This window comes from Poromitra crassiceps (genome assembly GCF_964638095.1).
Source record: "Poromitra crassiceps genome assembly, chromosome: 3".
In the NCBI taxonomy this organism is placed as follows: domain Eukaryota; kingdom Metazoa; phylum Chordata; class Actinopteri; order Beryciformes; family Melamphaidae; genus Poromitra; species Poromitra crassiceps.
Genome location: NC_139625.1, coordinates 34,989,281 through 35,015,582, shown reverse-complemented (window position 1 = coordinate 35,015,582; position 26,302 = coordinate 34,989,281). Strand labels below are relative to the sequence as shown.

The 26,302-nt window shown below is 41.8% G+C and overlaps 1 protein-coding gene across 1 annotated transcript in view; it reads right to left on the bottom strand.

Annotated features, from left to right (window-relative positions):
• Positions 1–22,878, bottom strand: part of kiz (kizuna centrosomal protein) — a 40,849-nt gene extending 17,971 nt beyond the window's left edge. The window contains exons 1-9 of the mRNA XM_083633645.1: positions 22,770–22,878; positions 22,266–22,328; positions 21,649–21,811; positions 20,116–20,190; positions 18,040–18,601; positions 16,971–17,265; positions 6,914–7,033; positions 5,740–5,904; positions 4,526–4,676 (exon numbers count right to left, since the gene is read on the bottom strand). Of these exons, the coding sequence (XP_083489771.1) occupies positions 4,526–4,676; positions 5,740–5,904; positions 6,914–7,033; positions 16,971–17,265; positions 18,040–18,601; positions 20,116–20,190; positions 21,649–21,811; positions 22,266–22,328; positions 22,770–22,843 (1,668 nt within the window). The 5' untranslated portion in view covers positions 22,844–22,878. The remainder of the gene's footprint in view (positions 1–4,525; positions 4,677–5,739; positions 5,905–6,913; positions 7,034–16,970; positions 17,266–18,039; positions 18,602–20,115; positions 20,191–21,648; positions 21,812–22,265; positions 22,329–22,769) is intronic.
• Between the last annotated feature and the right edge of the window lie 3,424 nt (positions 22,879–26,302).

Here is a 26,302-nt window from a genome sequence, read left to right as displayed (position 1 = left end):
CTCAGTACACCAGGGCTCTTCAATTGGTAATCGGTACAAAGTGTATGTATATATATATATATATACCGTATATATTTATACCGTATTTCCGCTAATAGTAACCGGGGCCTTTATTTACTGAGCCGCAGAGAGCCCCCGTCCTATATTAGAGCAGAGGCCTGTATTCGAGTGAGGCCTTTATTTCTTAATATTAAACTCTCATGGACATACTCCTTTATTTTCATGACTTTTATTGCAAAATATTGCATAAAACCAAACAACGCAAATAAATATTGGTGGTCACTCACTCACTCACTCAGTATCCTCCTCCTCCTCATCTAGTATGTCGGTATCCTCCGCGTCCTCATCATTCAGAACAACAAGTTCATTGTTGACCAGTTCCTCTTCATCTTCCTCATCCTCGGCTGCCTGTCTGTTCTCCTGGTCCCGCTAACGCAGCTGGGCGAGAGCCTCAGCGGCGCAGGGCTGTCCCTGCTTGAAGCAGTGGATGAGGTTGTCTTGACTCCCGTCAGTTTTCACAGACTGTCCACAAAATTGGAAGGACTTTTTGATCAGATCCTTGTCCAGCTTGTCGCAGGCGGCGATCACCCAGTCCACAAGCAGGCGTCGAGCAGGCACTTTTAGGTTTCCACCTCCAGCTGTGTACTGCTTATCTGCGTCCCCAGCTATCCACTCGTCGTAGGCATCGTGCAGGCTCTGCTTGAAGGGCTGATTCCACATCACACTGTACCAAATGTTCCGCTGCATACCGTATTGCACAACGCTCTCTTTAAACTTAACGTCAAACTTTCGTCTGGTTCGTTTGGTCTCTGCGTTACGTCCGGTTACGTCACACGGTAGATGCGTTGTGTTATGGGAAATTTACAGTACCGTATTCACCGTAGTTTTTGCTCCTTCATGTTTTTGTTTTTTTTACCCAGCCTGTATTGAGGGAGGGGCCTTTATTTGTCCGCGCAGGCCGTGCCCCCGTCCTATATTAGAGCAGAGGCCTGTAATTGAATAGGGGCCACTAATAGCGGAAATACGATATATATATCTATATATAGATATATATATATATATATAGATATATATATATATATAGATAGATATATACAGTAGATAGATATGACAGGTTTTTCTAGTGAGGCAAGGGAGGAGCCCCCTCCCTTCTTTTTTGAGAAGAAAAGGGAGTTTATTTTTAATAAATAAACCAAAATATATTTTCTCTCCGCTTTGAACTAATTCCATTATTGAAAATGCTTTAATGGTGACACCTGCAGGCCAGGGAAGGAAAGGGTAGTCTCTGGAGGACGGAGGACTGCCCCGCCCCCTGCTCCTGAGGGGCACGGTCCATGGGCAGGGTCTTATGCTGTGTGTCATGTGTGTGTATGTGCTTCAGTATTTTTCATGCTAACCTATGATTGGCTAAACAGATAAGATTGTGCAACAGTGGAGGCATGCAGGCCTTGTAGGAATGCCTCCCTGCAATGATTGACACCAGGCCTGACCAATGAGAACCACCATCAGGCAGGCGGGCAGGGTTCAGGACTGCCGCTGCATCCAGTCGTCAGAGCTACAGTAGCGTTGGCTCTCTGGTCAGTGGTTATAATGTGACCAGCTAGCTAGCTGGCCAAAGCCATGACAAGAGTCATGCAAATGGGATTAAATGTGTCAGACAATGGTTTGTATATGGAAGAACAGCTACTTTCAAGTGCAGCAGACAAGTGATCTGGCTGCCTACTGTGCTAAAAAAGGAAGAAGCCTGGTTTGATAAGTAGCGCGCTAATGCTAGTTAGCTTGCGATGCTAATGTTATTAGCAGTTCCAATGACATTAGCATTGCGAGCTAACATAAAGGCTTTTGCTAAACCAGATTCTGGGAGCATTACCCAGCATGGAATTTAAGTGAGCTAAAATGTATTGTTGACAATCTTACTGTGCTGTCAATTAGCTAGCTACAGCATCTTGGCAGCCAACCTGACAGCCAGAAGCTAGCAGCTATCTCAATACTTGTCAAAAACAACTGTCTTTTGTAAACTAGCAGTTAGTTCATACATGGGCAACATACGGCCCGCGGGCCGCGGGCGCCCCCTGTGTTGTTGTTTTTTACAGTGCACTTGAACGCAACATGCAATATACCCGCTGAATAAGTGTCCAAATGTTCATGTCATTCTGGGCAATACTCTTCTGTTATAGCATTTCAGTCTGGAATATGGAATATCTCAATAATATTTATGACTAAAAGGCTAAAAGTAATCTCATGTGTAAGAAATGACTGTTCTACATTGAAGTAGAAATTTAAATAATTAACTTGTTGGTTTTGGATTTATTTAGCTTCAAGAGTGCATTTTTGTTCTTGTGTGACCCTCAACACAGGCTTTGAGAATCCCGGGCCACTTACCGATACTTATGCTTAAATTAACCCACTCATATTCTGGTTTATTTCAAGAAAAACATTTCGTCTAGTGGAAATTCTAATTGGCTGGTAACTTTAAAATCTAGCAGCCATATTGGCAGGTGGTGAAAAAAGTTAATTTCAAGCCCTGCAGGGAGAGCAGGTGGTGACATAGGAGTGAGTGAGGAAAAGGATCAAAGGTGGTTAAGACTGAATAATGACATCACAATTGTTCATTTAAAATGAGTTATTCCTCTAAACCTGGCTTCAAATGCCCCAAATTTTTCACGCTGGCGCCGTTCAGCCCTCAGCAAAATCTGGTAGCGAGGATTTTTTTTTGTGGCCCTCTCTATCATCAAAGTTGCCCATCCATGGGTTACGGCATGACAATATTTGTTCGGCCCCCGGCAACAGTCTGGGTTTCTCATGTGGCCCCCCATGAAAAATAGTTGCCCACCCCTGTAAGTAAGCTCCTTGGGAAGATAGACTACAGTAGCATTCTGCACTGGCCAGACTGGGTGTCCAACTAGCTGCTAGTTGGACACCCAGTCTGGCCAGTGCAGAATGCTACTGTAGTCTATCTTCCCAAGGAGCTTACTGCCTTAGTGATTTCAGGCTGTGATATTGTCACTATAAGTCAGTATTTACTGATACTTTATCAAGTATTTACTCTGAGAAATGAAATAATGAGAAAAGGAACAATTATTGATGGTTAAAACTGAATAATGACATCACAACAGTCTAATCCTAATGCTAAATTAAAATGAGATATTCCTCTAAATCAAAAAAAAAACGCCCAGGGAGACCGTCCTCCCTTGCTTTCAAGCTCAGGAGCCGCCACTGATATATATATATATACTGTATATATATGTGTGTGTGTGTGTGTGTGTGTGTGTGTGTGTGTGTGTGTGTGTGTGTAAATAGTGCTTCTGTGATATACAGATCCTTTCCAAAAAATTACAATATCATGGAAAAGTTAGTTTTTTTCCATAATTCCTTTCAAAAAGTGAAACTTTCATAGATTATAGATTCATTACACACAAAGTGAAATATTGCTAGCCTTTACTTGTTTCATTTTTAATAATTTTGGCCTACAGCTCCAGAAAACCCCCAAAACAGTATTTCAAGAAATTAGAATAGTGTGAAGAAAATCAGCAGTTACTTCTCAGTTATGACTGATGACAGCCTAATGACAGCCTCAGTCCACTCCCTCTGAATCTCCGCCAAATTTTTTAATTGTCTTTGCTTGACAATCCGCTGAAGCCCACGGTCATCCATGGTATTTCCATGATATTCTATTTTTTTTGGAAAGGATCTGTATATATATATATATATATATATATATATATATATATATATATATATACACATACTGTATATATATACACACACACATACATACATATAGGCTGCAGGGTGGGCGAGCCCGCTCAGTGGGTGAGCCTAGGAATCGAGCGCACATAGCGCGCGAGATGCCTAAGACAAGGAAAAGTCTAAGACAAGGAAAAGTCTAAGACAAGGAAAAGCAACAGTAAAAAGTAATGCTTGATTGGTGATATTCATATGAGTGTTCCATAGTATAGCACCTCTGTAGCGTTAGCGTATTGGAAATTGGTTGTTAGTAGAGTGACAGTAGGGGATTCATTTGGAAGGAACCAATATCGATTCATAAATCCCAATATCGATCTTTTAATATAATGCCTTTTCCCGTGGATGCTTGAAGCTTTAACCCTGTTAGTCTTGCGTGGTTTGGTTCTTAGCGCAACGAGATCTAGTAAACATCTGTAAACATTAATATTTTTAATAATGCACCAGAGGGTTCCTTGTACAATTTACAATATTAGTTCTTTGAGAATCTCTTCCATATTCAAAGTAAAATTGGTATTGTAACTGAAATATCGATATCGAATCATACCGTATTGGAAATTGAATCGGGAAATCAATCAGTGGCGATACCCAGCCCTAAACCATAGCCATCTTGAGAAAAACAATACTGTAATTTTTGGACTAAAGTGTTAAAAAGGAGCCATTTCTCTCTCCTTTAGTCATAGCATAGTGTGTGTCCGCTTTAGATTTGCATGATGCTGGCAGTGTGCTTCTATTTAAGTGTGTGTGCAGAGGCTGTGTGTGTGTGTGCTGCCGACGCTACCTGGTGGCTGTAGGCGGCATGGCGCTGCAGCAGCAGCGGCGTGAACAGCTGGACCAGGCGCTCCGTGCTGAGGACGCGCCGCTCCTTGAGCAGAAGGGCGTGCTTGAACCAGCGATCCCACAGCCGAGCAGCGTCAGGGGGGAGGCTGGAGCTGTGGAAGGGAGGCGGGTGGGGGTGGAGTTGGTGGAGAGGAGAGGCTTTTTCATTGGTTCCACACAGTAGGAGATTTTAAGGAAAAAAGTCATTGTAATTCCTTACAGAGAGACATATTCTTTGATTAACGATATCAAGAAATTTGACGGAGCTGAGAAGTTTGTAATCTTCCATCATGTGAAGAATTAACATAGTACATTTGTGTCGTCACTGTCACCCACCGTGTATGTGTTTTATTATGTAGCATCCACAAAAGGCTGCTTTACTCTAGCACCATAACTTACTGTAGTAGACCTAGATCATAAATTAATTCAAGTTAACATTGGACGGACGCAGGCAGCCAATAAAGTCCAGGTTGAAAACTCGATGAAAGGTCAAACAGCCAATAGGCATCTCCACAGGAAAGAAGGGGTGTAAATGACACCTTGAGACGTGTTTCTTTGGATTGAGTATATGTTAGGGGGAAAGGTCTCAGTGAAATCAATAGAGTAGTGAAGCAGAGCATGGATTTGGTTCAGAGTATAACTACTCATTATCAAAAGGACTGGAAGTCACAGATAGGGCATTTTAATTTGCTCATGACATTCACCCGTGCAGTGTTGCCGCCATGGGTGACACCAATGATGACCTTTACATTTGTGGACAAAAGAGACTGCATGGAATGGCACCGTGCACAGTCTCAGCTACTGTTCCAAGTGTGTGCTCCTGGCCGTCTGCAGCTCAAACAAACGCAAAGGCAGGTATCCACTCTTTGTATGAAAGGCCGTATTCGCCTTTCTGTTCACTTTCTGTATGAAAAGAGAGAGGCCTATTTCTGCTCTCAATTACTCCATTATGGCACATATTTATTATAGGAGCAGCAGGAGTTGGAAATGTCTCGGTCCACACACACAAACACAAACACACACACACACACACACACACACAGCGCTAATGTCAAAAGATGATAGCAGGCAATACAATACTAAAGAGCACCAAACTTGTGGCATATGATCAACTTCAGCATCTCAGAAACCCCATTAATTAATGCATAGAAAGTCACAGGGAGCCAGGAGCCTTACCTTATCTCCTTGGGCTGGGTGCTGCCCTGGTGAGCACTAACCAGGTCCTGTGGCAGCAGGCAGCCCTGTGCTGTGCTCCATGACAACGTCTGAAGCTCGTGAAGGACGACTGCTCCACATGCTCCAAGGTCCTCGTCATCCAAGACCACTCCGCTGTTACAAAGGCTGCCCAATAATATAGAGAGAGTGTAATCAAACACATCAAAAAACACACACAATCACAGCAAGAGTAAACGGTATACCAAGGGCCATGGCAGGAGATGGCTGCTCTACTCTCTGTCCTACTGGTGCTAGTGTTGGCATCATTTGCAACTTTTATGTTTGCCCAGATGGGCATAAGTATATAGTATATAAGTATATCATTGGGCTTAGAAAGAGTTAGATGTTAGAAAGTTTCCCTTTGCAAGACATTTATCCATAAATACTTTGTAACGAGAACTCCAATTATGGTAAAAATAATCATGCTATGAACTATAAAAGGCTTATGAAAAATAAGCCCAGTCAAATGAAACATGGCCACTCCATCCTCCATCTCTCCGACTCCCAATAGCCGAGACCAATAATTCAACAGTAAAGGGTGGTTACTATAACATGTGTTTGGAAACCCCTCAGAAACAAAGATGTGTGCATGTTGTCAGTGCGCTGAGTGATTACACTTAATCTAAAGTGAGAGCAGTTGGCGGCAGGATAATACGTTTTGCTCCGGATCTGCAGAAACTGCTTGATGATTAAAAACAAAAATAAATATATACTGTATTTACTGGAGAGAGGAGATTAAAAAAAGGTTTTAAAGGCGCCCTGCAATCAAAAATTTGTTTTTTCTTCTTGCTTCACTGTGCAGAATGATGTCTGTGCAGAGTTTGACACTAGAAGGCTGTATCCACAATCATCTGCTGAAAGTAGAGAGTTCCTACAAGCATGATTTGTGACACCACAAATACTTATAGCCAATCCATGTCCAGTATTCAAGTTAAACTTAAAAATCAACAAAATTGGCATATTTACAGATTCTGGAATTTTTAATGAGAAGAGGGGGAAGTCATTTTAAGATAATTTAGCTTTTTGTGTGTGGAAAAACCATATCAGACACAAATGAATATTGAATAGACTATTTTATATACATCTTGAAACAGGACTTTAGGGGGTCTATTAAAGAAATATAGAAAGGGTGCACCTGATAATTTTATTTAGTTTTATCCCATCAGTCGAAGAGTCCTGGTAGACGTTTGTCTGTTCCCCATGGAGTCGTCCTTCGATGCTCTCCAGCAGATGAAAGAATCCTTCGCAGGAGAGTCTGAAATAAAAAGGAAGAGGTCATTTGATCGATAGTCCCACTATTTGTAAATAGAGGATGGCATTTTGATCAAAACTTCTGTGATACGTTTTTCTCTCCAGGTGATTTCCTTGTGGTACTCAAGGACTGCTGGAGGAGTGTGGTCATTCGAGTGTCACTGCCACAGTTCAGGCCTTCAACTATTTCAAATAACCTCCATTGTGAAGGAATGGCAGATTGCACAGGCAAGCTCTAAATAAAAGCTTGTTGTTCAAGTCGTTCCAATATAAAAGCTGCTAGAATTAAATTACCAGTGCAGAAGTAGAACGTCTCAAGAAAATCTTTAGATTCAATTGAATGTGAAAATAAAGTTAATTAATTAATTAATGCGTAATGAGTTTTGAAAAAATCCTAGAAATGAAAATATTGATGCAATGCATGCAACACTAAAATAAAACCTCACATTTGATTAAAAGTAAGCGGAGTAAAAAAAGTTCCAAGAAAAAAGAAGACTCAAGATGATTTGGTGGGAGATTGACACTTTCATTTGACCCTGTGTGAGGCTGCAAAATGAGAAATAGATGCCTAATGCATGTGGATATTGTGAATCCATGTCTTTCTTGAGCATTAAGCTCTGGGTGGCCCTCATTGAATTCTCCCAGAAACCCTGAGCCGAGAGATCCCTGAGCCCCCCGACATAAAAGGGGCCAAAAAGAATTTATGACAATCTGTAATGGGCTCCCGGGTTAGGGGTCAGCAAACAATTGCTCCTTGTCTTTTGCAGGTTGTTTCCTGGTAACATCCTGATTAAGCTGGCAGCTTGAATTATATCCATGACATTCTGTAGTGTGCAATCCATCTGCACTAAGTCCTCTTCACTGTGGCTGAAGTAGCATAGGCAAAAGCTCTGTCTTTTTTTTCGTCAGCGTGGGCCTTGAAATAGTCATCATCTTTCTCTTTCCACTTTATTTGTCCATGCTCTTCAAAATGAGACCTTTAGAGAGGGAGAATTGAATTTGTTGTGTGCTGCTGCAGACCTCTCTCTGTGTGCATTGTTGCCAGGTTTCATGGCGAGGTCTCCAACCTCACTTTAGATGCTGCTGTTTGCCAGCGTGTCGACATCATCCCGAGTGTATTGTTAGCCAGGAGAGAGAGGTCAGCCTCTCTGCACTGACATTGCACTACATGTACAGTAGCGTCTCAGGGGTGATTTACCATGCCCGATGGCCTCATCGCTGAGTGATTGGTGTCAGAGGGAATCTCACCACACTCACACAGGCAGAAGATAAAATGCACAAATGAATGGGAAAATACACAGAGTAATAATAGCACAGGGAGTGCAGGGACTACAAGGGTAAATTGACGAGAATTAGATCAAATTAAATAAACAAATAAATAAAATAGGGCTGGGTATATCGCCACTGATTTCCCGATTCATTACGATTCTGATACACAATGGATCCCGATTCGATTTCCAATTCGATATCGATATTTCAGTTAACTTACAATACCAATTTTGCTTGGATATGAAAGAGATTCTCAAATAACTAATGCTGTAAATTGTACAAGGAACCCTCTAACCTGGTGCATTATTAAAACTATTAATGTTTACAGATGTTTACGAGATGTCTTGCGCTAAGAAGCAAACCCACGCGAGTCTAATGGGATTAAAGCGTCAAGCATCCATGGGAAAAGGCATAATATTAAAATATTGATATTGGGATTTATGAATCAATATCAGTTCCTCCTTCAAATTAACATTGATTCATATCGATAACATTATTAACTCAGCGCTAAAAAAAAGAGACAATAAAGGAATGTCCTTAGAATGCACCAAGACACAAGGACATAGCAACCAATAGAGGTCCATTTCCATGTCATAATTAACATTTAAGGCAATGCATATTAAACTGTACTTATAGGCTCCTGTGGGATTAAAAAATAAATAAAAAATCACCTTACAATGTATGACATGCTGTCATCGATAGAGCAGAACCATCATGCAGTTCAGGGGTAACATGTTTGAGAGGAGGACGAAGTGAGACCATTATGATGAATCTAGAAGAAACCTGGGGGATATTTCACTCACTCACCCTGGCCATGCTGGAGGAGAAATATAATGGGATAATCTAATGAATTGGCCAGGCTTGTTCTTCCTGGCTGTGAGCTGAATGGAAGGAGCGATATAAACTCTAACCTTGAGAGAGAGAGAGAGAGAGAGAGAGAGAGAGAGAGAGAGAGAGAGAGGCTAGATGCTCTTGGAGCTTTACATCAAAGTCTTTGGTTTTCTCCTCATAAACAGAAGCCCTCCGTGGACTTAACAATGAACACCGCAGCCCCCACCACCTTCTCCCCAGCACAGGCTAACTTCAGCTCCTCTTGAGGTCACACTATAACAAGAGTAAACCACACAGAAACACTGTCATGCACAAACAACTTAGGGATGTTCATTTTGAAAAATTTCCAAAATCGATAATCGGTGAGAATTAACGATCAATTATCGATTATCGATTTTATTAATACTTAGAAAATTTTCAATATTTTCAATTTTTTTTTTTTTTTTTTTTAACAAAATGAATGCCTATGGCAGAAAATACGAAAGACAACATGTTCTCCTCAATGAACTCTTTATTTCAATGTGTCTCCTCTCCAACACTGCTGTCCCCGGCGCATGCCGGTTTGAATTTCTCATGTTTAAAACAGTTTTGTTGGCACAAAGGCCCGTGCCCAGCCAGAAAACTAGAGACTATATGAAGCTCCACCTCACGTTAGTCGGCTGTGCAATGGAGTGGGGCGAGGAGGAACGAATTCCACCCAAACCTAGTCCAAAAAAAAAAAAAATTTTTTTTTTTTTTTTTTTTTTTAATAATTAAAAAATCGATCCAAATGCCACAGGATCGATTCCAATCCTTAACGATCGATTATCGATTTTCGATAATTGATGAACATCCCTACAAACAAGCTTTCTTCACATTCAAGGAGCAAAACAAAATTTATCCGCATTGTTTCTTATACAGACAAAATAAACTAAGTTTTAAACCTAGAATGACCGCAACGCAGACTTATGCCTCCGCCATTAGTTCATTCTTGAGTCCAAATCGCCATTTGAGGCAAATTGGAAGAAATTCCGTCAAGGCGCTCCTGTGATGTTGCGTTACAGAGCTTGGAAATTGGGTGTGTGAGGTCACAGTGACCTTGAACTTTGACCACCAAAATGTAATCAGTTCATCCTTGAGTCCAAGTGGACGCTTGAGGCAAATTCGAAGAAATTCCTCAAGACATTCCTGAGATATCGCGTTAACAAGCTTGAAAATGGCCTTCGAGAGGTCACAGTGACCTTGACCTTTGATAACCAAAATGGAATAAGTTCATCCTTGCGTCCAAGTCGATGTTTGAGCCAAATCAGAAGAAATTCTATCAAGCCGTTCTTGAGATATTGCGTTAATCAACTTGGGAATGGCGTTCGTGAGGTCACAGTGACCTTGAAGTTTGACCACCAAAATGTAATCAGTTCATCCTTGAGGCCAAGTTAATGTTTGAGGCAAATTTGATGAAATTCTGTCAAGGCATTCCTGAGATATGGCATTAACAAGCTTGAAAATGGCGTTGGAGAGGTCACAGTGACCTTGACCTTTGATCACCAAAATGTAATTCATTCATCCTTGCGCCCAAGTCGACGTTTGAGCCAAATTGGCAGAAATTCCATCAAGCTGTTCTTGAGACATCGCTTTAACGAACTTGGGAATGGCATTCGTGACGTCACAGTGACCTTGACCTTTGACCACGAAAATCTAATCAGTTCATCCTTGAGTCCAAGTCGATGTTTGAGGCAAATTTGATGAAACTCCGTCAAGGCATTTGAGATGTTGCGCTAACAAGCTTGAAAATGGCGTTCGAGAGGTCACAGTGACCTTGGCCTTTGACCTTTGAGCACCAAAATCTAATCAGTTCATCCTTGAGTCCAAGTCGATGTTTGAGGCAAATTTGATGAAATTCCGTCAAGGCATTCGTGAGATATCGCGTTAACAAGCTGGAAAATGGCGTTTGAGAGGTCACAGTGACCTTGACCTTTGACCACCAAAATCTAATCAGTTCATCCTTGAGTCCAAGTCGATAAAACAAGTTTGATTAAATTCTGTCAAGGCATTCCTGATATATCGCGTTAACAGGCTTGAAAATGGCGTTCAAGAGGTCACAGTGACCTTGACCTTTGACCACCAAAATCGAATCAGATCATCCTAGAGTCTAAGTTGATGTTTGAGGCAAATTTTATGAAATTCCATCAAGGCATTCGTGAGATATTGCATTAACAAGCTGGAAAATGGCATTTGAGAGGTCACGGTGACCTTGACCTTTGACCACCAAAATCTAATCAGTTCATCCTTGAGTCCAAGTCGATGTTTGAGACAAGTTTGATTAAATTCCGTCAAGGCATTCCTGAGATATCGTGTTAACAAGCTTGAAAATGGCATTCGAGAGGTCACAGTGACCTTGACCTTTGACCACCAAAATCTAATCAGATCATCCTTGAGTCTAAGTCGATGTTTGAGGCAAATTTGATTAAATTCCGTCAAGGCATTCGTGAGATATCGCGTTAACAAGCTGGAAAATGGCGTTTGAGAGGTCACAGTGACCTTGACCTTTGACCACCAAAATCTAATCAGATCATCCTTGAGTCTAAGTCAATGTTTGAGGCAAATCTGATGAAATTCCGTCAAGGCGTTCCTCAGATATCGCGTTAACAAACATCGTACGGACGGACAACCCGGATCCATAATGCCTCCGGCCTGGCTATCGCCGGCGGAGGCATAATAAAGCCTTGATAATGCTCTGGTCCATAGCATCTGTGGTTACAGTAAACTAGCTTGTTTGCATTGGTTGAAGAACATTTTCCTTGACAATATGCACTGATTCTATTGTAAAAGGGTACTGTGTCTAATAACTAATAGATACGATAGTAAACAAGCATCAAATGGGCAACAAAGCTGACAATAAATAAATACTTGGGAGTGTCCCTAAGAAGATGGTAGAGAACTGACAAAATAAAGTTTTCTTTATCCTTTTTAAGCGACTAAGTGCTCATGTTTGGAAAATATTTTGTAGTGAAAATGCATAGGCTGTCTGTGGAGGTGAATATTCACATGTGCTTTTCTGTGGCTCTAACCCATACATGGGCAACATACGGCCCGCGGGCCGCATACGGCCCCCTGTGTGGCCTGCGATAGAATTGAAAAAAAAATGAACGCAACATGCAATATACCCGCTGAATAAGTGTCCAAATGTTCATGTCATTCTAGGCAATACTCTTCTGTTATAGCATTTCAGTCTGGAATATGGAATATCTTTCAATAATATTTATGACTAAAAGGCTAAAAGTAATCTCATGTGTAAGAAATGACTGTTCTACATTGAAGTAGGCGGCTTTAGCTCAGGAGGTAGAGCGGGTCGGCCAATGATGCAAGGGTTGGCGGTTCGATCCCCGCTCCCTCCCAGCTGCTGTCATTGTGTCCTTGGGCAAGACACTTAACCCTCCTTGCTCCCGATGGTGTGTAGGCACCCTGCGTGGCAGCCTGCCGCCATCAGTGTATGAATGGGTGAATGTAGACTACCTACTGATTGTAAAGCGCTTTGGATAAAAGCGCTATATAAATGCAGGCCATTTACCAAGTAGAAATTTAAATAAGTAACTTGTTGGTTTTGAATTTATTTAGCTTCAAGAGTGCATTTTTGTTCTTGTGTGACCCTCAACACAGGCTTTGAGAATCCCGGGACACTTACTGATACTTATGCTTAAATTAACCCACTCATATTCTGGTTTATTTCAAGAAAAACATTTCGGCTAGTGGAAATGCTAATTGGCTGGTAACTTTAAAATCTAGCAGCCATATTAGCAGGTGGTGAAAAAAGTTAATTTCAAGCCCTGCAGGGAGAGCAGGTGGTGACATAGGAGTGCATGAGGAAAAGGATCAAATATTGGTGGTTAAGACTGAATAATGACATCACAATTGTTAATTTAAAATGAGTTATTCCTCTAAACCTGGCTTCAAATGCCCCAAATTTTTCGCGCTGGCGCCGTTCAGCCCTCAGCAAAATCTGGTAGCAAGGAATTTTTTTTGTGGCCCTCTATATCATCAAAGTTGCCCATCCATGGGTTACGGCATGACAATATTTGTTCGGCCCCCGGCAACAATCTGGGTTTCTCATGTGGCCCCCCATGAAAAATAGTTGCCCACCCCTGCTCTAACCCCATCCAAAACCATCCTCCACCTCAGAGGCCATCATCCCACTAAGGATTTGTGGCTGAGTGCTGTCAACATGCCCACCCTCCAGAACACTCTATGGCGCCACAAATTTCCTCCTCCACTGGGGACTTCCTGAGGTCTCTCAAGCAGAAAATTGCTCTGTTACAGCATTATCTTGGATTATGGCAATATTGTCGGTCATGGGTCCTGAGCTCTCCCCATAAGGTGCATCACTGCCACCGCCGCAGCACAGAGCCCGGGTGTGGAGCATGACTCTCTGGCAGCCTCAGATGCGACGTGGCGAGGACTCAGGACTGCGCGGTGTCTTTGGCCGATCCCATCGTTAACAGCCCCCTTTGATTTAGCATGGCCATTGGCCACTCAGGAACATTCTGCTTTCTGTACTTGCTTAGCTGGTTTTAGGACACCTTTATGTACCGTATTTCATAATATAAGACACTCAGGATTCCTACACATTTCCCATTTCCAAATTATATACTTTTCAATGCTCAAATTTCTAGACTTCCCTGTAGATTTTTCAGAGCATATTTGACATCTGAGTACAAATAGCTAGATCTTGATCTAGTTTAAAAATCCAACTGTTAACATGTATGTTACATTCTGACTTATGTATGCTATTATTAACACGTTAAGTGCCATAGCCGAGATAGCTCGTCTTACCTAATCCAACGCTTGAGTGCCAGAGCCGAGATATCTCGTCTTACATAAACATTTTTTTTTTTTTGACGGTGGGACATCAATCAACAACTTTTACATCTTCGAGATCACTATTGGAGCAAGAGAATGTGTATAATCTATTTTACCGACCCACTAAGTGTTGACAGTGCTCCCCCAGACGAGCGAAATCAAAGAAAAAACTGCCGCGGGAGCAAGCCATTCAAGGAAATGGCGAGGCGATTTTACAGTAATCCATTCAATCCAGACTTGTCTTGCCCGAGAGCGGCCGGCGCAGGCAGCAGCACACAGAGAGCGGAGCGATTTGCAAAATAGATTATAGGTGAAACACACTTTGAAACACCTCAGAAAGGCCAGAATCAACATCTGCCCATCGCCCACGCATTCCCCGGCCCATCTTGACTCGCACAAGGAGCGTCCGCACGCAGGCAAGCAGGCAGGCAGGCACGCAGGCAGGCAGGCAGGCAGCAGCAACGCGCTTCTGACACGCCCGCTGTAGAGCCAGAAGGAAGGAGGAGAAGACACACGGAGGGAGGAGTTTGAATGAGAGGGGTGTTTCCTGTTGTTATGGAGGAAATTACTGTTCAAAACTATTGTTTAGAATGTCTGACGGTCTTACTGATGCCAAAAATGAATGGTTAAAGTGACTCTTCTATCGAATTTCACAAAAAGCCATTTATCTCTGAATAAATTTCCAGACGCTGAAACCATGCTGTACTCAACGGCTAATATCTACATAACTACTAACTCTGCAAACTAACTCTTTTAGACAGAGAAAGCACACATGCTATTAGTTATTTTTAGATGATTGGTGTTCATGAATTCTTAACAGAAAATAATCCTCGGCTCTTGTAAAATGAGCCAGAATCCTCAAAAAAAAACCTGGCACAACTTACCTACAGGATGAAAAAATGGCTGGCACTCAATGTGTTAATTAATTAGTTGCCAAATAATTGCCAGAAGATCGTAGCTAGGCACTGTAGCTCATACAAATCAAATCGATTAACACCAAACCCAGACAAGTTCAATGCACAGCATTTTATTCAAGCTGCAATGCTAAAACAGTGCAATGAATGCAGAAAGTTGGACGACATTCCACTGTCAAACATCTCTGCCCAAAGAGCAAGTAAACGAACCAATGCTACCTATACTCCTATTATTTTCCCTTACAATTATGGAATAACTAATATATTATTGTTCCCCCCATATTTGAAAAAGAGTGAGTTGAAAAAAAGTTAAATAATTTAATTCATTCAAGAACACTCTCGTCATAGATTTAACCATTTATTGCATAAATGGAATACAGTTATGTTTGGCGTTGAAGGCTCCGCTCTAGAAGATGCTCCTCCCTGAACCGGCCCAGCAGCATGCTACGCCGAGCAGGGAGGCCCGCAAAAATCCCCCCATGGGGATACAAGATTCCAGATAAATTTAAAGCCATAGTGAGTAACAGAGGGAGCCTAAGCAAGACATGAAAACATGTTCACTTTTTGAGCCATGCAGACTCTAGAGCTAGAATACATGTTTAGCCTTAGTTTGAGCCATGCTCTCTGACTCTGAGCTAGAAAGGTGGAGAATGGGGTGGTGGAGGCAAAGCATTGCCAGCAGCAGCGGTGTGAGGCAGCATGGATCAAGCAGATCAAGTGAGAGATGGAGGCTGTATCTAAATGAACCGCCTTGATGTGAGAACGGCTGTTTGGCGAATGGTTAAACGATGATCCAATCGGCGGCTGTCAGCTGGTTACAGCTGGGGCGTAGCCTATGACTGCCATGTCTCGAATGAACTAACGCAGGCTTCATTTTTCAGAGTCTGTGCAGCCTTGTTTATTCCCTCTGTCCATGGAAACGACAATGAATGCACTCAAAGGTGTGGTTTCCTTGCACAGAAAATATGGTCGTTTACTTCTGATAACTACATCACTGCATAACTCATAAATGTTCAGACAAGCTTAATCTGAAGGTTATGAATATAAGCCCGGTTCTATGAATAATAGGAGTGAGGTGACTCACTAATGAGAAGGGCTCTCTTCTTTATATCACAGAAGCAATATTTACTGTGCCAAATCTCTGATTTGGGGTCAGAGAATTTCGTATCCCTCCGCTGCCCAGGGGAGCGGGGCCCCCTATATATACAGGCAGCATAGGAGGGGTACCTCATCCTGATAATAGCCTGGATTGAAAAACCTCGCTCAGAGTTTTCCGGCTATGGGCAGAAGACCGTGCTGTGCTCCAGGAAAAATATTCCGCTCAATCAAGTAACTAGCGTTAGCTAAAAACAAACAATTCGTTTGGTATGTCCATGCTTCTTATTTTTCCTCTAACTCGTAGCGACTGCCTACTGTTGCATTTCTGTGGGGGAACGAGAACACTGCAGCACAGGCCACTGGAAGACGGGGGCGGGTCTTCTTCTGTCTTCCTGCCTGTAGTAACGCACACCAGGCTCTCTCCCCTCTGAGAGAGCCTGGTGACGCGAGGTTATCCTGATAAGCATTGTTCTGGCCCGCTTGGCAAGGTTTGTCTGGAGAGTCATCTCACTCGTATTATTCATTCTTCAAACTAATTTGGTCACGGATGTCTGGATTATTGGTAGTTATAAGACACTTGGGGCAGAGTTGTTTTGCAGGCTGTGACGGCCAGGCATAGAGGCAGCTCTGTGTAGGAGTGTGAGTTCAGTTACACGCCATACTTCTTGCCTTGCTTTCGATGATGTCAAGCGCGCTCTGGCCCGCATTCTCTCACACAGTGATAAACATTTTGTTTGCGCGGCTGCCTGCTCCAAACGCCATGAAAAATACTCTGTGTGATCAATTTATTTTTAGAAATTCTGAATTTTATATTTTAGAAAAAAGAATAGGGACTTGGAAATTACTAAAATCAAATTCCATAATTTTCCATACTGCATAGGAACCCTGGACACTGGCTGAATTGTACACATTATGTGAGAGTTGCACTATTAAACAATCAAAATATTAGTGTATCTCTTCACTGAGTCACTTTGAAACATACGTCATATGTCATACCTTGGCAATGTCGCTGTTGGAGATACAGAACGGCGGTTTAATTGCGATCCATTCTTGGACTCTTCAGAGTGTGAGGACGATTCTTGACTGTGCTGCCTGTGGTGACCACTCCCTCCAGAAGTGACGCTCCTCTCAGGTGGCGCTGGGGCGGTGGGGCTGGCGTCAAGGTGTGCCACACCCTCAGGTAGATGCTCCTCCAGCTCAGATTGTGTCAGAGAAATGGACAGGTCACTAGCACTGCTATCTGACAACTTGACACTGGAGCTTGGCGTGCTGACGACACTCTCACATCCACCTGAATGTGAAGACAGTGCAAGGTGGTTGATAACTTAAAGGAGAATTTCGTTTTTTTTCAACCTGGATCCTATTTTCCACACTGTATGTGTCTAAGTACTACATGCAGTAATATGTACAGTCAGTGTACGTGTACTACATGCCGGCGCACTCCCAGTTTGGAGAAATGGAGACTGCGTCAGGCAAGTAGAGCTGTCTGCGGAGTGTGTCATGACTGAGCAAAAAAACAAAAATTGCTTCCATACTGCTGGCGTAATCCAAGTCTCCACAAACCCTGAAATGCCAAGTTGACTTGAAAAGAGATCATTTACACCCTACCATGTTTTTCACTGAAATCTTCACTGTAGCTGCAGGCTACAGGAGCTGCAGGCTACAGGAGCTGCAGGCTACAGGAGCTGCAAGCTACAGGAGCTGCACCAGATATTATTTGAGCACCTGGCTACAGTGAAGATTTCAGCTCAAAACAGGGTGTAAATTATGTCTTTTCAAGTCAACTTGGCATCTCAAAGCTTGGGGAGACTTGGGTTATGCCAGGTGAGCAGTATGGAAGCATTTTCAGTTTTTTGTTGTTGCTTTTTGTTACATTTACATGTTACATTACATTTTTGCTTGTGACCCTGTTCACACTCAGCTTGCCTGAGGCATCTGGTCTCCATTTCTCCAAATTGGGACAGCGCCGGCGGCATTCTACTGCATGTAGTACACTGACTCTCGGCAAGTACCTCATACAACCCAAAATTGGTTTCAACAATTTCCGGCATCAAAGGTCTTTCACCTCTCTCTGCTTCCTCCATTATGGGCAGCTGATGGACAACGTCTCGGGAGTCAGTGTATTCTGCGGGGGAAATCGCGGCCAACATGGGGCTAACGTTGCTGAGAGGTGAGGGATTCTTCTCAGGCCTCGTCAAGGTCACTGACAGTGAAGGTCCTCGTTCATCATCACCTCCAAAAGGCACACCGCCAGCTGGGCCTGCTAAGGCACGAACAGATGGGAGCACCGCCACAGTTCTTTCATGTTTGTCACTCAAATGACAGCCATCGGGGGAATCGTTTGAGTCTGAAATGTCATCTGATAAATGTGCTCGGTTGTCGGTGGCAGCCTCTCCGCAAACTCTGAAGTCCTTCAAAAGGCCACTTGGTAGACGTTCAGGGGAGTGCATGCTGCGACTGGGTGAATGACGCAATGCTTGCTGTGAGTGTACACTTGTGGTTGCAGCTTCAGCAGCAGACCCTCTGGGGGTCTGATAGCCTGTGAATACTACTGCAGCTGGATGTTTGAAATCTTTAGCTGGGTGAGGCAGGGAGTCATCCTGGTATTGTCTTTGTACACCACCAACCTGCAGAAATAGAAGAAGCAATGCAGTAATACCATGTCCACTGTTAGCAAGCAAACTCTCCATTATCACAGCAGAAGCTACAAATCCTTTATGCTACAATCATCAATCATGATAAAGAAGCCAAGAAGGGGGGCAAGATTAGACACACACTGTTCTCCAAACAAAACAAAACAAAACAAATATTTTCCAACTTGCTCCTGAATTAAAATGTGCATAACATTTTAGTGTCCTGAAATGTTAAACTTGTTAATGAAGTTAAATGGGTTAATATCTAAAGAAATTAAACTTGTCTGTGTTAAACTATCCACTTTTCAATTCTGAATAAGAGTAGCTTATTTTGGGCCAAGGTCAAAATTCTCTTCACACTATCTTTCAGAAGAACGTCTCAGGATCAATGTTTTAACTTTTAATCTTATTAGAAGAATTCCATTCTGCAAGTTTTGATTCATGTCTGCAATGTCACCAAGGGGGGGGGGGTGAGGGGGAGCAAAAAAGCCTCCCTCCAAACACAATAACAAAAAGCATGGCTTCTGTTTCTTTTCTGATAAGCGTCTTAAATACCAAACAGTTAGCTGCTTAATAACATTCACTGTAAACCATGCAGCCTGCCCAGCAGATCCACAAAGTAGGTAAAAAAGAGGAAAAGTTAATTTCTTGGCTGAGTGATTCCATCGGTAGCTGCAGGGCAAAGTAGAAAGTGTTTCACTAAAGTAGCAATTGATTCTTCTATCAATCTGCGGCACGCGTGTGCTCTTCCAAGGAATGTATTAAATATGAAAATCATATCCCGTTATCATCTGTCTCCAGCTTTCAGGCCGGTAAGCTCCCCTTAATGAATGCTGCAGCCTGAGGGACATGCACACTGCCAGCCAATGGCTTGTATGCATAATGGAGTGACGGTAGCATTTTGCTCATTACAATATGGACAGGCTGAGGGGGGTTTTGCACACAGTTACAAGTGACTGCTCGACAGCATGCTCCAAGTTATTATGAGATGTCTTAGACATTTCATCTAAAAGAGCTTTAACTGCTTTAAGTGAAGGGAGAAAGCAGCTATGGGCTTGAACTACATCGCTTGTACAGATGCACCAGCTAGGATTAGACACCTGTGCTATTACAGATACACAGTTTAAATGTAGACTTCTCTACAGATTTACCCTGCATAATGTCTACTTTTCTTTGTTGTTCTGAAGCTGAAAACACAGCTTGATAGAATTTGAGATTTGCAGTAACCTTGTAAACATTACAAAAATGGATTTGACATAGAAAAATTAGTAGCCTTTTGTAGTCATACAACGAAATGTGTGGGGGGAAAAGGCAACTATTGCCAATTGCTCATTTCCACAATATAAATCTGTTTATTGTTTGATCTGTATGATTTGAGTTAGAAAGAAACAAAACCATTACTACATTGACAAAGGTTGTAACTACAAATGAAATCAAAATATATAACTTGTGCTCTTCTTATTAGCAATACTAGTAGTTGCAATTGTGAGGTGCATATTTACCATTACCTTTTCCACTTCAAGCTCTTGTGCTTTTTTCCCCCTTGCTGCCATAAATCTGGAAATTTGATTCAAGCACTCGGCCTGTAAAAAAAAAGATATATATATATATAGATGAGATCACAGAAAACATTTGCATAGTGCATAGTTTGTTGAGGATTTAACCAATTTGACAGATATAAGACGATAATGAAGATATTTCACACTAAGTGACATATTGCATGTAATTTGACACTAGACATGCCAACAATGTGGATTTCGTCTATATGATAATGCTGTGTGTTGAACACGACCTGCAAACACACAGACAGGTGGAGTGAAAAAGGAGCTGATGAAATCCAAAATGGCCCAACGACACGTCAAGTGTCAGTCAGTCATGATGGGTTTTCCCCAGCGAGTGGCCTCCATGTGGCTGCCTACAACTCTTAATCAATTATCTGACAAACCAGACTGACTGCCTTAATCCCAACTCCAATTAAACAATCTAATGGCACTGTTAAGAGCGGATTAGCTCCAGCATCCCAGGACTTTTCTTCAAAACAATACAAGTTTATACAAAAATATACACCTTTTAAAGCACTGCCTTAAACATTGCTCAATTACCTACTCGTGTTATCTATTTTCACTGATTTTCCACCAAATGATTAGATTACAATAAAATAATGATGATATCAGCATGTGTGTGGAGGTGGGTTGAGGGAGAGAGAGGTCGTTCTACTCTGTTCATTTGTGAACTGATGTTGTTCAGTGAATCAAATATGTCAATATTAAAAGAAGAAAGTTGTGATGAGATTCCACAATGGACACAAAAGGAAATAGGACCAGCAACAATAACAACAAATATGCAGGACTCATAAAGCATCAAGAGGAAATAAACCAACTGCTTGAGGGGAGAGAGAGAGTAAACCTCTGGAGCACTTCAGAGTCTCTATATTGGGCAATTAACTCAGTGAGTCATAATTAACCAATTTTGTTAATTTGATATTAAGCTGTCAAGCACTGTCGTTGAGTTTTAAGTGATAATCTGACTGGCTCATTGTTTTCTCCCTTGCTCATTTGCTTGTCGTGATAAATTGCACTGTTGGAGTGTTTACTGTTGTCACATCAAGCAATTACTAGTAAATATTCCTACAGTGTATGAAAATTAGAGCATGATATTTAGGCAGAGTATAAAGATGCTTAATTTATATATTCACATCAACAATAAAAATGTCATTATACATTGTCTGTTTCTTAATACCCCCCCCCCATTGAATACATATATACCGGTATATATATATATATATATATATATATACATTCAAGAGGTACACTGGTAACCTGTGACAATATGTCTTTCTGAACATTCTGCATTCTGCAAGAACAGTTTTCTACTGAACAAATAAGTACATAAACAGACCAATTTTTTCAAGTGAAACTGTCCAACCTGGATCAATCTAAAATAATCCACTGAATAAATTAAGTTGCGTGCGTGTGTGTGTGTGTGTGTGTGTGTGTGTGTGTGCGTGCATGCGCGGCTTGTGTGTCTGTGTGGGGGGGTACCTTTTGTTGATGCAGGGGGCCATGTTCAGGACCATGTTCCTTCATGCTCATTTCTATGCACTCCACATCTCTCAGAAGCTCAAGGTTTCTCATTTTTGCTCGTGTTTCCCTCTCACAGATTTCTTTGAGATAACTGTGCAGTTTGGTACGCTTTATCTGTGAGCTGAAGGCAGTGGAGAACTATTATTTAAAATAAACATGATCTAAAAGCAGTATGTTAAAAATAAGAGCTAGACTTTTCAAAAGAAGAGGTGTGCAATATATAGGCCGTTTTAGTCAAATCATGTTTTAAGTCTCATATCAACCTTTACTACTGTGAATGACTTCATTATAATGATTTAGACTCACTGTTATGCTTAAATGTGAAATGAACAGTGAGCTTAAGCATATTTTACTACATGTTTCTTACAAGATTTGCAGAATTGTCATAATTTTCCCAAATAAAATGCTATGCATCATAGATGACAGTGACAATTTAAACTTTAAAATGATCAGAAAGTTCTGGGTGCTCTCAACTGCTGCTATCCTGAGCAATTAAGAAATTATCGATGTGGAAACATGTGAAAGACAATTGAAATGAGAAATAGAGTGGATAACAAGTGGTAATATAGACTTACATCCTTTTATCAGACATGGAGTAAGCAAACAGCTCCCTCTCCAACTCCAGCCTCCGCTTCTCCCTACAGACACAAACAGGCAGACGGACTGTCAAACTGTAGCACCATCGCCCTAAATTTGCTAGGCTATTACACAATCTGACCTTGTTAAATGGTTTTACAAGTTACAAACAAAAACACGAGCATAGCTGCAAGTTAGCATAACCCACACGCTAACGTTTCACCGTCATGTCGGGTCATCTCCCTCTCGCCGTCTAGGCTTGTTACCTAAATGCAAGAAGTTTGCCGCTTGCTAAACTCCCGTGACAAAGCGAAGCGAAGTGCTGTTGTTAGCTAAAGCTAAGGGTAGAGCTAACGTGTAGCATGATAAGCTAGGCAGCTCTGTCTGAGCTAACTTAGCTCGCTAGTTAGCCTGTTTTCTTCTTGCATTAGCAGGAGGCTACCACCAGACAGAAGAGACACCTCAAGCCCGTGCCGTGTTCCCCGAGTTCTCTAAAACCTCACATTTCATGCATGCGCTGTTGAATCGATCCTATTTTTTCATAATATTTGTCGTCGCTGAGAGTCATGCTTGCCATCCATCACTCGCTTGGTGCTGCTGCTCTATCTGTGCTGCCAGAGAAGAGGAGGCGGGGTGAAGTGTGTTTACTGTGGTTACCATGAGCACCGCTTCCCAGAAACCCCTGCTGTAAACACGCCGACCACGTGGCGCACCTCAGTCCAGCTCTCAGACCTCAGACGCACATGCTTTTCCCAACAGTGCGGTATTTTAGGCCTACTATCAAATAAAACAAGATAAGGTAAGAACTATAACTGTGTCAATAAATGCGGGGCACACAGCTGCACATCCTACCTAGGGCCAACATACTCAAATAGCATGTGACGTCTCTAGCGTAAATAAGTAAGAAAATGTATATTTGTTTATTTTACATTAGCCTTAGTAGTCTATATAACCAAATAGAAATCCTCTGAGGAAAAGAAGGCGAAATAATGTTTCCAAGATGATGAAGCAGACTCGACACAAAGTGGGTTTGTACAAAATGATAGCATTTGCTGGCAGAAATCTCTTACTGTGTGTCTACAACCTGACTGTTTGGGCTAAATGCCAGCCATCAGAAGGCTTGCTTTGTCTTTAGCTGATAAGCTTCTCCCTCTCTATCAGATATGTTCACGTCTCATTCATTTACTCTGATGGCCACTGTATCACCCCCTTATCTTGTTATGCATTTTCAAAGTTCACCAGTGACAGTTCTCATAATGGCATGCTTTGACTGCAGCAGCATTTTGTCAAAGCTACACCATGTCCTTTCCTCAGTTCTGTAATTGACAGCCCCTCCAAATTGCTCCAAATGCAGACCCTGATCAAGTAATTTCCCCAATTCCAGTCCCATCATTGCTCTTTAGCTGTTGAACTGGGGAGTTTTGTTGTCCCTTTCTCATGCTAATCTCCCCCATTCAGCATCTCTTGGTGAGGCTATTTGTTGTGAAATAAATCCCCTTGTTTGCCTCCTGCATGTATAATTGATATTGTTGCAGGCCGTTTTGTTTGTGCTGGGTGGAGAGCTGAAAGGCGCTACTTTGGAGGTGATGAAGAAAATGGGCGCTGTTCTGGCTGAGCTTATGATGAGGTTGGTGCCAATCAGCAACCTTGTTGGATGTCGTACTCTGTTCTCATGATTATGTTCAGTAGATGATGGCTGGCATTATGGACAACATACTCAACCGTTGTGTAATAGGTTGGCTTATGATGCCTGTTTGCGTGACTAACCTGCCTGAAGACCTGAAGGCTTGCTTTACTTCCTCCTAGCTGCGTGGACAGAGAGCACCATCAAGATGCAGTGGCGGCATGCCTGAGGACGGCTAGTGTGATCCAGGTAAAAATCAAGAAACTTCACTTGAGGGGACAAAGTCTGGAGTCAACTTGTGTCTTAAGTGAGTATGAGTACAATCACTCAACATAGACACATTGGACAACTAGAGCAGTGGTTCTCAAAGTCCAGGGGTCCTTGAGAGGGTTCCAGGGGGTCCCCAGTAATTCTAATTTCACTATAACTAACAAAATGACAGAATGTATATTTTGGCCATGATTTTCATACACGTTCTGTAACAAAACATAAAAAGCAAAAATCTTATCAGATGGGGTACCCTGGGACAAAATTGTATCAAATGTGGTCTAATTTGTGTCAGTTTAGGGGTCCATGACATGAAAAAAACAACTGAACTACTGTTAAGTGCTACAATTTGTTCCTACCTCCTGCAGCGTGTGCTGTTGAGTCTCTCATCTTTTTCAGATAAGTCAATGATACTAATTCAACAAATTCCTCTATATTTTTTAATTAGTTAGAATAAATAGCCTAAACCTGAATGATGAAAAATACAAATGGTTTGGTTTATTGTAGTGATAAAGTAGCTACAGTAGCCTTTGCCAGTTCTGATTTATCAGTAAATGCATAATGCATAAACGTGATACATTTTTCAAATCACATGGGAACAAATTATTATTTTCCCTTATTTCTGGTTTTATACAGTGTTAGTGCACTGTGTCCCCCTCCCTGCTGCTCCTCTGAAGACATAACAATATATATGGTCATTGATATGCCCTAACAGAGGTCACAATTTGCATGAGAATTAACAGCTAGTAAATTAAATTGATATTCAGCGCACATCTCCATTGAATCCTTCAGACCTTTGTTCCCCCTGCCTGGCAGAGCCCATGTTCAGCCGCTAGCCAGTCAGAAACATCTGTGCAGTTAATAATTTGATAAACAGCTTATACAAATGCCAAATTATCTACCCTGAACCTCCCCCCACCCCCTTGTGTGGGACTTGGAACAGTTGGCTCGCCTCTCTCTTTTGTGACTATTCTTCCATTCCTCTGGTTTTCATGGCTCTCCCTTGACTCCTTTCACTATCACTTGGATACTGAAGCAGTGTTTGGGGTTAATTCAAATCCTCTGTTCTCATCGATTCAGAGTAAAAGAAAGATGGCGGCGGGGGTTGCCTATTGTGGCACATTTTGAAAGGAACTTAGACTGTATGATTGAGCATTTATTATCCATTCATATGTTGAGCATTTACCCCCCAAAAATGAGCAGAAAATAGGGACATTTATCAATATACATTTTAACATTAACAATGTTGCTGCAGTTCCACTGAGTGGAAGCCTATTCATTGTTTGTCCAGCTCAGGTGTGGCCCGCTGAAATTGTAAATGAAGGTATGACATATTTTCCCAGAGTGCATTCAACATCAGAGTGTAAAAGCTTTCAAGTTCCATGTGTTAATTCAATGGTCACTTGTTTCTGTAATTGGCTGATGCCACCAGCCGAAGAGATTTGACCGGCCTCTTATAATCGTTTCAAAAACTAGCCACTTGTAGTTGGCACGGCTATAGTTTGATTTTCACAAAGTTATATTAAAAATATTAAATTAGTCCAGATCATGATATTAGTAGTATCTGAAAAACCACGACTGATTACATTTTCAAAAGGATACAAAATGTCACAGAAACTGCATATAGTCTGTGTGCGCACACGCATGCCTGCATACAGTTCATGTGTGTCTGTGCTTATGTGTGCACATCATGCCTGCATACAGTTCATGTGTGTGTCTGTGCTTATGTGTGCACATCATGCCTGCATACAGTTCATGTGTGTGTCTGTGCTTATGTGTGCACATCATGCCTGCATACAGTTCATGCGTGTGTCTGTGCTTATGTGTGCACATCATGCCTGCATACAGTTCATGTGTGTGTCTGTGCTTATGTGTGCACATTTTGTCAGTACATTTTTGTCTATGAAAGGACAGCAATTAGTTAAGTGCTGTCAAGTGGATAAAAAGGTGCAACAAATCCCCTTTATAATTTCATGGAAAAGAAAGCGGACGAAATTAAGTGGAATGGAGAAAACACGTTTCCAATGCTTGTCTTTTTGGCTGAAGATCAAGAAGAAATTTAACACAGAAAGTTTAAAAAAGATGTCAAGAAGAAGCTGTGTCATTGCTCCTAGCAACAATAATTGCCATAGAGTAACAATACTA